The sequence below is a fragment of the Phocoena phocoena genome, chromosome 4, assembly GCF_963924675.1.
Source record: "Phocoena phocoena chromosome 4, mPhoPho1.1, whole genome shotgun sequence".
NCBI classification, from domain to species: domain Eukaryota; kingdom Metazoa; phylum Chordata; class Mammalia; order Artiodactyla; family Phocoenidae; genus Phocoena; species Phocoena phocoena.
Window position 1 is genome coordinate 41,604,393 of NC_089222.1, and position 19,044 is coordinate 41,623,436.

General features: G+C 34.3%; 1 protein-coding gene across 1 annotated transcript in view; it reads right to left on the reverse strand.

Moving 5' to 3' along the window:
• IFT80 (intraflagellar transport 80) overlaps window positions 1-19,044 on the reverse strand; it is a 95,006-nt gene that overhangs the window by 17,127 nt on the left and 58,835 nt on the right. Inside the window, exons 9-15 of the mRNA XM_065876747.1 lie at window positions 17,430-17,548; window positions 13,581-13,655; window positions 9,479-9,642; window positions 4,297-4,361; window positions 2,496-2,631; window positions 1,897-2,044; window positions 378-549 (exon numbers count right to left, since the gene is read on the reverse strand). Coding sequence (XP_065732819.1) covers window positions 378-549; window positions 1,897-2,044; window positions 2,496-2,631; window positions 4,297-4,361; window positions 9,479-9,642; window positions 13,581-13,655; window positions 17,430-17,548 — 879 coding nt within the window. The remainder of the gene's footprint in view (window positions 1-377; window positions 550-1,896; window positions 2,045-2,495; window positions 2,632-4,296; window positions 4,362-9,478; window positions 9,643-13,580; window positions 13,656-17,429; window positions 17,549-19,044) is intronic.

The following is a 19,044-nucleotide window of genomic DNA, read 5'->3' on the forward strand; positions in this document are numbered from 1 at the left end:
GTGAGTGGTTCTTAACCTTAGCTGTACAAATAATCTGAGGAACTTAAAGATATGCCCAGGCTCACTGGATCTAATAAATTAGAATCTCTGTGGGGGGTAGAACTTGGGAATCTGACTTTTAAAAAAAAGTTCTATAAGAGGTTTTTATATGTACTAGTAAGAAGAAACTACTCACTTAAAGTATAGCTTCTTCAGAGAATAAATCACACAACACCTATCTCTCTGTATCACCCATGTCTTCACTTATTAAAAAAAAGATGTGATCCCATTTGCAATTTTTCCCGCCCTTAGCTCTTACCATTTCTCATTTTGCACAAAGATATTATATAAACTAATATACAATATATACACAACTATGGATCTGAAATGTAAAGTACCTTAACAAAACGACAAAGTCTTACAGCATCTTCCCATTTTGAACTGCTTACGTATTCGTGGAGAATAGCAGGATATGGTGATATGCTGATGTGAATCAGTGAGCCATCAGCTCTTCTTATAGTTACCTGATTTCCAACAAAACTCACGATATGGGGATTTTTACTAAATTCACTGTTGAAAAAAGGAAAAGTGCAATTTATATTCTGAGCAAAATTTTTCATATATATTAAATTTGGGGAGTTGACCCCTGACATACATATGAAACCTCCAAATTGCACTCCAAAAAAAGTAAACTCCAGGGAGAATGTATGTATATTAAACAAATATTTGAATCTAACTAGCTATACACACTTAAAGCAAAATATACAAACATTTTAACATGGCAAAATATTACTACATATTTGAGAACTATGCCTAAAAGCATTTGAAGTGATTTTTTCTAAGTCTTAAGGTAAATCACACAAATGATTAAAGCACTTACTTCAGCTTTTAAAAGTTTAAACATTAAAAATTAAGCTGATTCCAAGATTATTTTCTCATAATAACAAGAGGTGAACTTTAAAGAAACTAACTTCTCTTCATTAGTTAAAAAATTTTTTATAGGATACCTCTCTGGTTTTGCTAATGTTGTGAGCTTGAATATTAAAAATGAACTCAAAATAGATTTGAAAATTAAGCTAAGATTTGGAGTTGAGAAGCCTTTGTATACCTACTTTGTCAAGAGTGAGAGACCTCCTTGCTATTTCTTAGAGAATTTAGGAATATAAATGCATTTAATTTTCTGAAGAATATAAAAAATTTTAAAAGCTTTTCAGTATACATTTTTTCTATATTTAATATTAATTTAAGAATTCAATTCTAGAAAGACATACATTCCTGAAAGTCTCAAGGTCAATGATAATCTGGGAAAGAGTAAAGGTTGTCACAAAGTTATATATCACAGAAAAATCTTAAGAGTGCCTATATTAAAATAACTAAACCACACTGAAAAAACGACCTGAGTTACCATTAAACAACAGTAAACCTGAAAATTATATCCATATAAGGAAAAATTATATTCATTTAAGGAATAAATAAATAAAATAGTATTATCTGACCCTTTCAACTTGATTCCATCACTTAAATCTCATTAAACTAGTTTTAGCTGAACAGTTTTTTTTGTTGGTTTGTTTTGTTTTTTTGTTTCTTTTTTTTTTGCGTTACGCGGGCCTCACACTGTTGTGGCCTCTCTCGTTGCGGAGCACAGACTCCGGACGCACAGGATCAGCGGCCATAGCTCACGGGTCCAGCCATTCCGCGGCATGTGAGATCTTCCCGCACCGGGGCACAAACCCGTGTCCCCTGCATCGGCAGTCGGACTCTCAACCACTGCGCCACCAGGGAAGCCCTAGCTGAACAGTTTTATTTGGTTGACTAAGTAAAGTGAAAGACATCTTGCAGGACTTAAATTAGAGGCAGAAACACAATACTGTTAGTTTTATTTACAACAATAAACAATCCTATGCAGTAAAATGTTACCTTGCATCCCTTTCATATAATGTCTTAGGCAAAATGTCTCTGTCCACATAAACCGTATTGGGGTAATACCACACTGTAAATCGAGTATCTTGAAGTCCACAGAGGATGTTGCATGTATCACTCCACGCCAGAGTATGCACCATTGTTCCTTATTTTAAAAAGAATGTTAATGTACTATTAGTTCCATTACGTATTAAAAATACACCTTTAAAATCAGCAGATGTACAAGACCCTAACTAACTGCTTGTAGGTATGACTATTTTCTGATCATATAATGGTGAAAATGTACAAAAATTCACATAAAAATTTATGGAAATAAATTTGAATATTTTACCCAGAACCATTATATTTTTAATCTGCATGTCTTTCTTTCAATGCCAAGTTAGCTGTAGCAGCTAAAGACTTGCTGTTAAAATGGAATTAAGTAGCATTTCATAAGAACACACTTATGAAGTAACATTTCGTAAGAAATGTTATGAGACCAAAGCATTATTCATAGAGTCATTCAAGCAAGTAAGCTATTTAGTATAATATATGACAGAGTAGATCTAAGACAACTGAAAGTAATCAAAAATTTAAATGTATTACAATTATTTTACCAAGTTTGATAATTTGTTCTTCCTTCCCAAATCGTTTCACTGAAGTGATACAGAGATCTCTATTTTTATCAATGAAAGCAATTTTTCTATCATTGGTAAGTCCCTTTTGATCTAGAGCAATTTCCAAAATTTCATTCTAAAATTAAAAAGAAAAAAATAAAATTCTGGGTTAGTTTTAGTGCTTGACATTAGGTTGTTTTAATTGTTTAATTATAAGAACATTTGTTTATTTAAAGATCAATCAAATATCACTTACCTACTCATAATGATAAAATGTCCCTGTTAAATAATTTAACCACTAATATACTAATAATTCAAAAGCTAAGGTATAGTTACTTTTTTTTTAATTTACAAGGGAAAGATGCCTGTTAAAGCACTATAAAATAATGTATATTTTGAAATTCTGTAAGCTGAAACACATTTCCATGTGCGTCCATCACTTGGGCACAAGTTAAACAAATTCTGATACATCCATAAAATGTTATACTATATGGTGGGAAGAAAAAGGATTGGGAAAGCACTTTATGTATTGATATGAAAATATCTCCAGAAACAGAGTGTTGTGTGAGAAAAGCAAGGTGCAGATATATATGTTATATTTTTGTAAAAGAAGGAGAAAAGAACATATGTCAGTTTTGTCTGTGTATGCACTAAAAATTCCTGGAAGGATATAAGGAGATTAATAGTGATAGTTACTTATTTGGTGGAAAGGAACTGTATTGACAGGTATAGCAGGCATACGTTTTCACTTTATGCTTGAAAAGCACTTTATGCTTTTCTGTTTCTGAACCATTGAATATATTTGTTATTTAACTTTAAAACTAATAATTACAAAAAGAAGAAAATAAAAGATAGGGTAACACTTCACTGGTAGCACTGAACAATAAAGTTAAAAGCATCTTTAAACCCTAATACATCATTTATTAGAAGGATAACTCAATAAAATGTGCTCATTTGTTTATTTTAAAGCTAAAAATCAGAAACCAATAAACAGTTCACAATTCAGCGTCTTTTTGTATTTCTATAGATTTTTTTTTTTTCAGTTTAACTACAGTCTTAAAATCTAAAGAAAATGTTGGCTAAGAACAGATCAATGGGGACTTCCTTGGTGGTGGCGCAGTGGTTAAGAATCCGCCTGCCAACGCAGGGGACACAGGTTCGAGCCCTGGTCCAGAAAGATCCCACATGCCGCAGAGCAACGAAACCCATGTGCCACAACTACTGAGCCTGCGCTCTAGAGCCCACGAGCCACAACTACTGAAGCCCACGTGCCTCGAGCCCGTGTTCCGCTACAAGAGAAGCCACCGCAATGAGAAGCCCGTGCACCAAAATGAAGAATAGCCCCCGCTCACTGCAACTAGAGACAGCCCATGCTCAGCAAGGAAGATCCAATGCAGCCCCAAATAAAAATACATAAATAAATAAATTTATTTTTTTTAAAAAAAGAACAGGTTAATGGGAAAACTACAAGCTGTTTTGAAGTATAAACACGTTTTTATTTACTGATTCTATAGGTGCTAAAAGTTTAATCAAGATAGAACATTTTATTGAAAAGCAGTGAAGAGCCTGAACAAAAAACATATGTCAGATTCTTTTATTCAGTTAATTTGCAAATATAGCTTTCTATTACAGAATTTACTCGTGTTTAGTCTTTATGATATTTTAGGCAAAATACTCTATATAGAACACACACTGGTTTTAAATATAAAACTAATTTCCATGTTTTCCTCCTTAAGATGAAAACATTAATTAAAAAAAAAGTAAATGGCTATTTACATTAAAAATAGCTAATATCCATTACCTTATGAGAAAGAAGCTTCCCATCTCCCAGTGGTTTTCCAGTTGATGCCTCAAAGAGGAAGATTACTTGAAAAAAAGTAAAGCATTAGTTGATGTATTACATTAGAATTTTTATTAGTAAATTTCTACGGAGTTATCATAATCCTAATGAGAAATTATTTAGCTCTTCGGACCACAGCATACCTATCAGCACAGAAGAGCAGCAGCCTCAAATTCCTACTTAGTAATGAGGTCATATTTCTCAGTGGAACTGAATACGTCTTCCTAAAACATACATTCCCTGATTAGAATTGTTATTAATGGTATGGCATCACCGCACCATAGGATCAACAGTGGCAAGTCCAAATCTGGATGTAGTTTGTAATTTTCATAACTCTGATTTAGACCAACATAACAACCCAGACAATCATTTTACAAAGGAAAAATATGTTGAGTGCATACTATACAACCACGCAATGTGTTATGTACTCTTCAGTTCCCTGTGGTCGGTACAGTAATGTGTAATAACTGATTTGTGTGGTCTTTGTCCTGGGTTCCTGACACAGGTCTTCGTCAACCCTTGGAATTTTCTGAGTGATAGGAGTGTCTTTGTTATGCTAACCGAGAGACTCTTGGTGATACCCTAGATAGCTTCAGGATAGGGGCTGGTCACCTGAAAGACCAAGCACGTGATTATAGAGTTTGGACTTTCAGCTCCCTGAAATGGGAGGGGAGCTGGAAATTGAGTTCAATCATGTAGCCACTCTTCGACCTATTACAACTTGATGTTCAGCCTCGCTACACTGATGCAAAGGCTCTTGCATGGATCACCAATGACCCCTATGTTGCCGAATCAAAGAGTCTATTTTCAGTCTTCAAGAATCTACTTCTAGTCTTGACCTCCCAGCAGCACTGGACAGTCCTGACCATCCTCTTTCTTGAAACTCTTCTTGAAACTCTTATGTGGGCTACAAAAAACACTGTTTTCTCTTGATTCTCTCCTATTTTGGACCATCCCTAATTCTCTTTTGCTAGTTCCTCCTCATTTGGTGATCCTTTTTCCTAGGTTTTGTTTTAGGTCACATTTTCATGCTATATACTTTCCTGGATTATTTTCATGACATCAATCATTATCTAAAAAATGATAATTCAAAGTTCTCTGTTTCCAACCCCATGTTAGATATTCTGAGTAGGCCAAGTTGTAAAAATTACAGTAGATATCCTATTGAAGAAGCCAGGAACAAAAACTGTCTCTGTCCCTTTCTCTGTTTCACCAAAGGCTTCTCCTAGTCTCATAAATGACAGCCATATTGCCAGCTGTTCTTTGCTCTTTTAAAAAGACTGTTAGTGCTTTGGTGATTCTCTTTGAGTAATTCCCAAACTACTCCAGCTCAAGATTCATGCCAAATAGAGTAATTTCATATGACTGAACACACACATAGAATTACAAAACTGAAAAGACAGAAGTGACACGTGTAGTCAGCAAAAAATTGGACAATTTATACAGATCATAAAAATGCTAATATATGTATAACATGATATTTAAATTCCAGAGGATCACAATTTTAGTATATTGATTTATAGCTGTTAGTAAACCTTAGGATGTTAAGTTTGAGGTCACTGGCTATATTCACAGAGGAAATCATGTCTTCATAATAAGTTATGTTCTAAAATCGCCAATTTTGCTGAAAGAAATGAAAAAGAATAATAGTCACAGAATTTTTAATTAAGTATAGAATTAAAAATTAGAAAAATTTTGCTTCCATTTAAAAAAATGCTTTGGGCGTGACTAAGTCCAGTTATTTTAATAGCTATATAAACTAACTTTAAAAAAAAATAAAAGCCTTCCGTCCTTTTGTTGACTGCACATATTATAAAGAGCCAGAGGTATATGGATGAACTTATCTAATTTCCACAACTGTAAGTGGCCCTGATCTATGGGAGGCTGAACCTGTATTTTAATTTTAATATGTAGCTGAAACTGGCAGAAAGGACAACTAAGGAGATGGAAGCGGAAAGAGTTGCTTCTAAGCATAAGTAACTGCTCTCTGACTTCTCCTCCCCCACTATACCCAGATATTTGTTTCAAATCACCCACACTAACATCATAGAGCATCTGTGCAAGGTGGATGGGGAGAAGAAGCAAGTCAAAAGCAGTACCTCTACTACTTAATCAATCATTGTAAGGGGTATTCAAATCCATTTAACATGTATCTATGGAACACCTACTATATTATAAGAGTACTGTGCTTGGTACAAAGAATCCTGCCTGTAAAGGAACTCCCAAGTTAGGAAGGAACCACTAATTTCATATATGGATGGTCCCCTTGAAAGAAAATTTTACAGGTTAAAGATTCCAGGTACTTCAATTATTCTTTCTATTGTTAACATATACCTCTACTTAGCCTTCAATAAATATGAGTTTCTTTAAACATAAGGAAAATATTTTCCTTCTCACTTTGTATCAGTTCTACAATAATTTTATTTTAGTTTTTAAAATTTTCTGTTTATGGCAGGATGGAATTACATAACTATTTTGTTAAACAATCAAAGTTTATATAAGTAAACCATAATTTATTTGCAGGTAAATCTATATTTCTGAAAATGTTCATAATTCTTTCTGGTTCTAAAATTCTATGAATTATGAAAGGATTAAATAATAATGAAATATGTTTCAGATGTGAATTAACTGTAGAAAAATTCAGAATAAGGTACATTCAGTTGGAAACGTACATACTTTATTATAGTTTCTATCTAAAATATGTGGTGTTGGGACTTCCCTGCTGGCGCACTGGATAAGACTCCGAGCTCCCAATGCAGGGGGCCCGGGTTTGATCACTGGTCTGGAAACTAGATCCCACATACATGCCACAACTAAGAGTTCGCATGCCACAACTAAGGAACCAGCGACCCACAACTAAGGAGCCCTGGAGCTGCAACTAAGGAGCCCGCCTACCACAGCTAAGACCTGGTGCAACCCAAATAAATAAATAAATAGATAAATAAATATTTTTTTAAATAAATAAGTAAATAAAAATAAAATATGTGGTGTTGAATAAGAAAAGTATAGAAAGTTCATAGTGATCACTGGGATTTTCAAATTTAAGTTTACTGAAGACAAAAATCTGACTTCCAAATTATTATTATTAACGATTACACAGCCATCTTGAATCTGTCCACTATCTAGATACTACTGTATTTCATTTCATTCTCTTTCCTCTCATTTAGCCAGAAAGGAAGTCATTTAAAAACAAAACAATTACCAAATGTCCTCTCTCAGAGAAAGCCTAAGGCATAAAGAGAGAGAATAGCTCTACTTAGGAGAATTATATTTCCTACCAGTATGAGAGGTGATGCTATCTGAAAGCACTGAAAATTAAAAAGTGGGACAGTTTTCTAGCTCCTGAATTAGGTCTTCCATGGCATGACCTCACAAAATTAATAATCAGGTCAGACTTTTTTTTTGTAACATGTCACAGTAATGAACAATGTTTGTTCAGCAATATTTATTAACAGAGAATAACAATTATTTACTATCTTTCCACTAGGCTTTAGGGATATCTCACTCTCACTCTTACCTCATTGGCTCCTCCTCCTTTTACCCATCTCTAAATATTGATGTGCTCAGTCACTGGTCCTCTTCTCTGTCTATACTCACTTCCTAGGTGATTTCATGTAGTATTGTGGCACCATCTACACACCAATGACTCCCACATTTATATCTCATCCCCAACTTTCTCCTGAGCCCTGGACTTTATCCTGTTGTTTCCTCTCCAACCCTGCTTGGATGTCTAAGAAGCATTTAAACTTACCATGACCAAAACAGAACTCTCTGGGTTTGTGGACCTCCTCTAAACTTCCTCGTTCCCCATCTTTCATTTCATTCATCCAGGAAAAACCCTAGGGTAATATGCTTGCCTCCACTCTCTCATGCCAACATCTTTACCATGGCCAAGTCTTTACATGATCTGGTTCCTACTTATCTATCTCTCTGTCTTCTCCTACCACTCTCTGCTTTGCTTGTGTTGACCTAAGTCCCATGGCCCTCCAGCAGTTCCTTTTTTTTTTTTTTAATTTATTTAATTAATTAATTTATTTTTGGCTGCATTGGGTCTTCGTGGCAGCATGCAGGCCTTTCTCTAGTTGCAGCGAGTGGGGGCTACTCTTCACTACGGTGTGCAGGCTTCTCATTGCAGTGGCTTTTCTTGTTGTGGAGCACAGGCTCTAGGCACATAGGCTTCAGTAGTTGTGGCATGCAGGCTCAGTATTTGTGGTGCATGGGCTTAGTTGCTCCACGGCATGTGGGATCTTCCCGGACCGGGGCTCGAACCTGTGTCCCCTGCATTGGCAGGCGGATTCTTAACCACTGCACCACCAGGGAAGCCCCTGGCAGTTCCTTTTATGTGCCAACAATTCCCATTTGCACCTGCTTGTCCTATGGTCATTCCCCTCCCCCACCTCTAGAATTTTCCATTCCCTCATCCTGCATTAATTTTCTTCACAGCATGTATCAGTGGCTGACTATATTTGTTTGATTTGTGGTCTTATGCACTATTGTATCCTCAACTTCTAGAAAAGTACTTGGCATATAGTTAGCACTCAATACTATTTGTTGGATACATGTTCTGATACAGCATTGCCTTAAAAAAATGGTTTCACTCTACTATGGAATTCCAAAACACCTGACACATTCATATTTATTTATAAACATTAATGTGGCCTAGATTTTTATATGAAAATTTAAAATTATTCATAACTTTCTTCTACTTCATTAGTTTAAAAATATGTAAACATAAAAATATGAATATATATAAGCAAAATAAATGGTAAAATAAAGCACAATATTTAATATGTTACTAAATAAAGAAAAATGAAATAGTTTAAAAGATCAATAAACTTAAAAATTAACATACATTTTTAGGACACACAGTCTTGAATTCAAACTCTACACCAACAGCTACTGAATATATAAGATTTATTCCTTACAACTAAGCTTTGATGCTGTGACAATATCTATTTGTTCCATCAGTTGGGAATAATATGACAACTTTAGTTCTTTAATTGATTCATATTTAGGAAAAATTAGGAAGCCCATAATTCTTTCATATAAAGTTAACATAATAATAGATGAGAAAATGAAAGTTAATTGATGAAAATTTTACAGTGTTAACAAATTTCATGGAAAATTATAAAAATGCACTTACCTTTTTCATCAGCTTTGTCTTTTATTGCTATGGTATCATTACTCAGAGAGACCGTCTGTGCATTTAGAATATCTGTTCTCATTCCAGGAAATTTTGGAGAGGAAAGGAAGCGCCCGTCATAAGAATATAAATAGATACCACCACCATCTACAAGAAGAAAATGTCTAAAAAATAAAGAATAAAAATATATTTTCAAATAGGAGTTTACTATAATTTCATTTTTATATTAGAAAATAGTTTATGCTTTGGAAAAATCTAAATCTTACAATTAAAACAATAGTAAAACATAAATATATAAAGAATGAAATATAAAACAACCTGAAAAGTCAACATTGGTTGTTTGGTTTGTTTTCTAGGTTTTTGTTTTTTCATGGAGGTAGGAGAAGGAAAAATGAAAAGGCCCATTAATATTATAATTGTAATTCATTTCCTTTCCTAAAGAAGCATCTCTATACAATGGCAATAAAAAAATCGTGTAATTTACAATTCAGTGATTTTTTTAATGCCAGATGCTATTTGTTTCATGAAACAGTATTAGTATATATTTCACAGTTAAAGATTATGGTAAAGGGGTTCCCTGGTGGTGCAGTGGTTGAGAGTCCGCCTGCCGATGCAGGGGACTCGTGTTTGTGCCCCGGTCCGTGAGGATCCCTCATGCCGCGGAGCGGCTAGGCCCATGAGCCATGGCCGCTGAGGCTGCGCGTCCGGAGCCTGTGCTCCGCAACGGGAGAGGCCACAACAGTGAGAGGCCCGCGTACCGCAAAAAAAAAAGATTATGGTAAGGATCATTAAAATTAAATTACAGTACTAAATTAGATTAAATACTTGTTAAAGTCCTAAACAGTGAAAATTACTCAAAAATTAACATCAGAGCCAGCATTTATTAAAATAAGATGTTTTGACTTTAAAACGATATGGTAACCATCAGTAAATGTGTTCATATCTAAAAACACATTTTTTGTATCAGGGACTTTGGTTCATTTGCTGTGTTGACCGCTCTATTCAAGGCATAGGGTCCTGTATAGTTTATTTTTTATTAAGTCAAAATGTAAATATTTTATGGCTGCTATGTTTTTTCTTTCAAAATTTATGAACATTGCAAAAAATAATTCAAACAATACAGAGAAAGCAAAAGATCTCCTGCAATCTTCCTACTTCCATAGAGATAACTTATGGCAAAGTATGGACACACCTTAACTTTACTTAACTCATTCCTGATGGACACTTATTTTATTTCAAATTATTCACTGCTTTAAAGAATGTCTAAAGTATACACACATCTCTGTATGTTTACATTACTTATTTCCTTAGTACAATATAACTTCTAAAAATGCAATAATTCGATCAAAGGGCATATACTTTTAAAAATTTAACATATATTGTTAAACTGCCCCTTGAAAGGTTGTATTGATTTACACTCATACTACTGCTATATTGGAGAGCCTGTTTCCTCAATGCTGGACACATTATTACTTTTTTTTTAAAGAAAGTTTCCACTTTATTTTTATTTACTTATTTTTTTTCATGGTATGCGGGCCTCTCACTGTTGTGAGCACAGGCTCCCGCTGCAGAGCACAGGCTCCGGACGCGCAGGCTCAGCGGCCATGGCTCACGGGCCCAGCCGCTCCGCGGCATATGGGATCCTCCTAGACCGGGGCACAAACCCGTGTCCCCTGAATTGGCAGGCAGACCCTCAACCACTGCGCCACCAGGGAAGCCCCCACATTATTACTTTTTAAAATCTTATGTTCAAGACTTTAATATCCTTGATTCAGAACTTTTTTTTTTTGGCCATGCCAGGTGGCTTGTGGGATCTTAGTTCCCCAACCAGGGATTGAACAGGGCCCTGGGTGGTGAAAGCACAGAGTCCTAACCACTGGACCTCCAGGGGATTCCCCAGAACTATTTCTTGATTCAAGAATTGCTAATTGTTCTTTTTTGCTATGGAAACAAATAGAAAATAAACATCAAAACAAACAGAAACTTAATATATAATGAATACCAAATATGTACACTTGAATTAAATTAATACTTGAGTATTGGTGTGTAGCTTATTTAATTGAAGGGTTTGGCCCTTACACATTAGTGTATGAAAACAGTATTTGCTAATGTTGACAAGTGACACATCATATTAGTATATATTCTTTCTTTGTCTCAGTGCTAAAAGCATTTTCTCTTCTAAACAAGATACTAAAGCTTTAACTTCCTTGTGAGTAAACACTGTTTCAAGGGGCAAACATTTCTAAATGTACAAATAAGACCAGCAATGGGCAGTAAATAAAATATTCTTTAATTACTTAATCATTTATGCCATTAACATATGCCTTTACTAATTAAGAGCATATTGAACATACATTTATATATAACATAAAAAGAAATAAATTGGTTTGGAACTGTTTCAAGTAAAAAGAATTTCAGAAATAAATAAATAAATCTCTGGTTCAACTTCATTAAACAGCTGATAGAAAATTTGACACAATTACTTTTTTGATCACTCAAGGTCATCAATATGATGATCATACTCTTCAGTAACTATGTAACTGAGAGCTTTGATACTCACGAGAATCTGACGGTGCATCAGAATAATTCTGCTATTCAGCTACACGGTTCTCTGCTTTTAGTTTTCTCATGCTCCCTTGCCAGGCGGTCACTTTTCTTCCTGTCATTGTGCCAGCCTCCAACAACTCACCAGTATTCCTCTTCTGGTTTGCTATTTATAAAAGACTATGGGGGACTTCCCTGGTGGCACAGTGGTTAAGAATCGCCTGCCTATGCATGGGACACGGGTTCGAGCCCTGGTCCACAAAGATCCCACATGCCGCGGAACAACTAAGCCCGCGAGCCACAACTACTGAAGCCTGTGCACCTAGAGCCTGTGATCCACAACAAGAGAAGCCACCACAATGAGAAGCCTGCGAACCGCAACGAACAGTAGCCCCTGCTCGCCGCAACTAGAGAAAGCCCACGTGCAGCAACGAAGACCCAACACAGCCATAAATAAATAAATAAATAAATTTATTTTTTTATAAAAGACTATGGGCTAGAAAACCTGATAATAACGCTATTAAGAGCTGCCTAGGTGGTGAGTAAAGGGATGAGGAATAAAGTAAATTGTTTTAGTGAAAAGATTTCATGGGTAGCTATCTTAGATAATTGCTGATTATATTTTCATGCTTTATTCCTGGTTTTATTGAGTTGTAGTTATCTAACTCTGATCTCTGATTCAGTAGGGTATCACTGTACTTGACAGACTGATAATTTTCATGGAAAAGTGTGGGTTCCTGAGTAATAGCTACTCCTACTTTACTCCAGTTAATTGACCCAGAGTTTCTTAGTCCTGTATACACAAAGTCTTGGTCGAGAATATTATTTTTCAAACTTCAGATCACAGCCTAGTAGTAGCTCATAAAATTAATGAGTTTCAACCAGTATTTAAAAACAAAAACAGAAGAGAATAGAAAATACAGGAACAATGGGGTCAAAACCATCTTATAGTAATTGGCCTGTTTCACTCATTCTCTCATCATTACTCTGATGTTTACTTGTAATAAGTTTATTCTCATCATTTTTAAATAAATTAAGACCTTTTAAATCTCTCAATTTTAATTTCTAGTATAGTAAATGTCAATATATATAACCCACATATAGCCCTCAATAACTTTTTAAGAATGTAAAGAGGGCTTCCCTGCTGGCGCAGTGGTTAAGAGTCCGCCTGCCGATGCAGGGGACACGGGTTCGTGCCCCAGTCCGGGAGGATCCCACATGCCGCGGAGCGGCTGGGCCTGTGAGCCATGGCCGCTGAGCCTGCGCGTCCGGAGCCTGTGCTCCGCAACGGGAGAGGCCACAACAGTGAGAGGACCGCGTACCGCAAAAAAAAAAAAAAAAAAAAAAAGAATGTAAAGAAATTCTGAAACCAAAAAGTTTCAGAACCACTGACCTAAGAGCTTATTCTCTTACTTTTTTTTCTTTTAAAATAAAGAAACAGATTGATTCCAAGTGACAAATGTACCATTCTGTAAATGGCATGCTTTAAAGAGTGCTTTACTGCAGTTTAAAATATTTTAACCCCAAATTAAATAGTGAAACATGATAAACAAATTACCTTTCTGCCTGCAGAATTAAACTAACAGTTCCTTCTTTGAGATCAAATATAAGTGGTGTATTCCAGTTCTTCGTACTGAAAGACAAATAAAATGGATATTTATTAACACTTAAAATACCAAATACTTTTTAATAAGCAGATGGGTACTCATTTGAAATGAAGTATCTTTAGTTTCACAGTAACTCTGTATATATTTCTATTACAGCACTTGGTGCATTGTTCTGAAATTATTCACTTAACATGTCTGTATCCCTGACTAGAAAGCGGACTCTGTGTCCCTAGCACCTGGCACATAGTAAGTACTCAATAAATGTTTACTCTAGGAGCCACAATATGCAAATTGAGGAATCATAAGTTCAAGTTCTGTCACTTATTAGCTCTATGATTGGGCATGTCATCTAATGTTTCTCTTTTGAAAAATAGTAGCAGCATAGTATAGTGAAAAGAGGATGGGGTTTTGGCTAGACAAATCAGGATTAGAAATCTGGTTTCACCACCTGTCGGCCATATGATCTTAATAAGCTTGACCTAAAGAACAGTTTTCTTATTTTTAAAATGGAGATAATGATGACTTACCTAAAGCATCTAGCTAACTGCCTACTGCATAGCAGATACTGAACAAACACACACTATACTAACAATAACATGAGGGACAATTTTTCCTACAGGTCTCCCAGTGTAAATGTTGAGCTGAATGAAGATTTCTGTGAAACATTCTGTAAACTGTAAAATACTGTATTAATGTAAGCTATGACTATGCCTACTGAATGAACAGATGAATGAATGAAAAAATAACTCCTATGATTTTTATGATGTAATATGATTCAAAGATAAGGATGGGTGGAGAGAACATTTACAAACTGAAAAACCCATCCCCAAATAATCAAAGGTGTTTCATAGTTTAAAATGTTTTATTACTCCTATATATTCTGAATTTCTCTCAATTACTTTCTTAGAACCAATTCTTTAAATCAGATTAAATCTCATATTGATCCAGGAGATGGGGGGAAGGGGAAGGTTGCAGTAAATTGGGGGAAATTAATCTTGGCTAATGCAGAGCCTGATACCCATTTCAATAAGTAAATGCATGCATAAAGCCAAACAGTGAGTAAATCACTACTAATAATTAGTAAGTCTGAGGTTCACAGGTACGATAAAGCTATGTACTTTTGTACTTTAGAAAAAATATCACAGCATGCTCATTTATGCAGTCAGCAGAATTAATGTTCATTCTTTGTCGAGAGAGCTGATACGAATAGTGAGTATGAGGTTTTTTTAATGTCCCCTTACAAAATATCTGAGATTTATGACAACTGATATATATACATATATATATATGACATGGAAATAATAACTCCCTAAATCAGAACAAGAGAATTTTCTATACAACTATTTGAAAAATCAAATGAAAATTTAACATAGAATGCTCATATATGATTTTCTTTGTCTGGAACTTCTTTTCATATAAACCAGTATATGGCTTGCGTGTTTGTTTTTAAAATTATATTTTTATTACTAAAAAAGGGGCAACAGTTATTAGGAACTTGGATTCAAATCCCACCTCTTCCTTTAGTAAAGAAGTTAAGTAATTTCACCCAGGGTAAGTTACTTAATTACCTCTGCGTCCTTTAGTTTCTTCATTTTGTAAAATGGGAATAATAATAATAATATCCAACACACAGAGTAAATTAGATCATGAACATAAAAGATAGTATAATAGAGCTCAGTAAATAATAGTTGTTATTATCTAAAATACTAGGTATTTTTAATTTAATGAACTATATTTCAGTATGATGGGTCTCAGCATTACTTCATTCCCACTACTGCTCCCTGGTATTTCACCTTAATAAATATTTTGTACCTTCATAAATGTCTTGACAACAAGAGAAGGGAGGTAATGTTAAATCAGAAAAGAAAAAAAGCAATTTAATATTTTGACACATACTACCTGGTATGAGAAAGGTACAGTGACAAAAAAATTAAATAACAGCTTCTAAACTTTTGGTAAATATTTTTAAAAGCAACCTCTCTAATACAAGTAACACATAATGATACCAATCCTACAGATTCAAACATTATGTCCTTGCCATTAAAATTAGTAGAATAAATCCCTCGTCTAGGGCAGTTAAGTTAAGAGCCCTACCTTTCTTCAACCAAACCCTAAACTGAGGAAATCTTCTCTGTTTTCCTCAACCCCATGAAAATTATTCAAAACCCATGTGCACTAAGTGATTGTGAGATTCCTCATATTCTATAGTCCCTTTCCTATACCTCAATGGTTTAACTCGGTAGCTTTCTTGACTTTACCCAAAGCCTCCCTTCTCTTTCACGTAAGGAAAAAAATTTCATGTAAAATTGAGCTGCTTATTTCTTTACCCCCTTTCTCCTTTGCTTCTCCCATTTCAGTACTCCAGGCTTGGCTGTTATTCTAAGTTGCAGATTCTGATTAGTAGCAGATTTCCACATAAGTGAGTGACAATTTGTAATATATACTTGTAGCAACTGATACTGTTAATTAAATTTTAGGATACCTTTGTGTTGTGTATTACTGAGCTTCAGCTTACCAAGACAACAGTATACTTTATGTTTTTCAATTCATTTATTCATCCCAAAATATTTATTTATTTAAGTACTTACTACATGTACTGGGTATACAGTGGTGAATAAGACACATACATACTCTACCCTCAATTTTCAATTCAATGATTAAACTATAACCACATAATGTTATAAATATAAGCACAAAATGTAAAAAAAAAGTCTTTATTCACAACTCTTGAAAGTGTCATAGTGGTTCCTTGAGCTTTCTGGATAGTTGAGAAGTCAACTGGTGGCAAACTAGAGCTAGTTTGTACCGATTGTTATATTTTCAGGAATTTTGCAAGCCAACTGTTAGATAAAGCCATTATTTAAAATTAAAATATATAAACATAATTAAGCAAATTATATTCAAAACAAAGATAATACTCAAACTGATCACTTCCAGTTTATTTTATTACATTTTACTATTATCTATGCACTTGAGATTATTTACACCTATTGTTATCTATATGGTGGCAATTCTATATAATGGTTTGCCACTGTGCATCTCTTCTTAATTCTGTGACATCATATTGGTAGCTTGAAATTGGCCATGGTAGAAGTATTTATATAAGAGAAATGAGCTAACACTGCAAATCAGGTTGTTTGGGTGGTTGGTTGGTTTCCAGAAAGCCAGTTCAATATTTGTCAGCACACACTGAGTTACATAAAAATACCAAGTAAGTTTTTAAAGTTTTAGGTGCAAATTTCTTGGATGTATTGAGTCATTTCCTGCTTTTTAATACAAAGTATACTGAACATATTTTCTTTCATCATTTCTGGACAACTCTGGATTATCAATAGGAACATTTATGATTACCCTGGACTATGATATTAAGCCTGAACACCTCCTTGTGTCCTTACTGAACATCTTTCAGCCTGCTGTCAGGCTGCTAGCTGTCCCTGCTGCCAGTGGTTAGGTGGTTCCTTTTCCCATCATTTATCAGATGCTCCTAACCTTCTCTGGGCTTTGAAATCAAATTACACTGAAGTCCTTAGAGCTATGAGTAAAGTAAGAGTAAACACTATCTCAGAGAAGGTATTTTGTATTATAAAAGTGATTATTAACCGTTGATGCACAAACTTTATTAGATCTACTTTCCTTACTCATAGCTTACTTTTTATCACTTCTTGGTTGGTAGTAAGTTCAAGATAGGCAAGATTTTGAGAAAGTTAAGTTTAAACCAAACCATGTTGATATGAAAGCTTGAAAATAAATTCCTCCTCACAGACAAAACTCTGGATTTTAAAGAAATGCAAGATGCTTACGAGAACACATAACACTGAAGAGACGTTGAAACAACTAAGTGTGCATAGTTCAAAGAGGCTTTAATGACTCTATCACGGAATTCCAGTAAATCCACTGCATCATTAAGAACGTTACGAACCTAAACAAGGGAAAATGAAATACCAACAAACAACATTAAAATACATCAAATTTTAATTAGACAGGTTAGCAAACACAAAAATTTCTATGCATTCTTGATTATCTAATCATAAAAAGAAGAAGAATTCAATAGGAACCAGGCAAAAGATTTGGGTATAAAATCATCCAACAAAACTACAGACACAGAAAACTTAGAAATAAGTAGAAAAAGATCTACGTATAGAGATTTCTAACATGAAAGCCAATCTGTATGATGTGGCAGTGGAGCAACAAGGTGAAAACTGCTGTAACAGTGAGATGTATAGTCAAAGGAGTATGGCACATAGGAGCTGGAAAGAGACTATATGATTTCTGCCCAAAACAGTAAGAGATCAATAATTTATGAAATATATTTTAAAAATTTTAGGGTTTTTAGGGTTAGATTTTACTTTAAAATTTAAGTTCTAAGGAAAGAGATATAATAACTTGAAAAATCAAAAGTGGAGTAGGAGGTGTTAGTAAAGAAACCAACTACATAGTGAAGAAGCCAAGGTGTGCAGAGGGGTGGAAAGTATTTCCATGCATAAAAACACAGGGGTAATATATAAAAAAGCTAAGCACCAAGTAACAAATGGCAACTTGCCTATGATAGTCAAAATTATTATAAAAGTCTGTTAACTGATAAAGTTTTTATTTTTTAAAGTTTTTTGAAGTTTTTATGTATTACCAGAATGGGTAATACATTATAGTAAGAGGTGAAAATTAGAGAAAAAGAGATTAATTTTACTTAGAAGTTAGTGTTTCTTTAAATTCCCCTCAAAATGTTATCATCTTTCTAAGTTAACATGACAATTATAGTATTAATGAAGAATAAAAGGGTATGGAAGGAAAAAGAGGAAGATAAAGTCAAACTTCTTCTAAGTACTTCTTCAAATATACCTACAAGGCATATTATATTTTTATTACCTGTTCCCCAACTCCTATCCCCACCAAACTATTATTGCCATGACAAGAGATAGCAGAATTATATACACATCTAATCCTTGACCCAGCAATCTTACTTCTAGAATTCTATACCAAAATAAACAAGCAAAACTATGAAATAACATATACACAGGCTATTACTACATACAGCACTATTGGTAACAGCAAAAGACTGGAAACAGCCCAAATATCTATCAACAGGGGATAGGTTGAATAAACTACATTCACAAAATAGAATAATATACAGCTATAAAAAGGACTGAGTAAGATCTATGGAGCAACCTCCACGATATATTGTAAAGCAAAAGAAGGCAAGATGCAAAACAGTGTGCATAGTATTATACCTTTTATCTTATAAAGGGAAGGAAATGAAGATATATGGATTTGTTTATATTAAAAAAACAAAAAATGTAAAACAGTATTCAATAATATATTATTAGAATAATATTGAGATTGTTATTTTAAACTATATTTTAGGATATATTCTAGGATATATTAATGTCTTTAAGAACAAAAATTTTCTTGTAAAAGAAA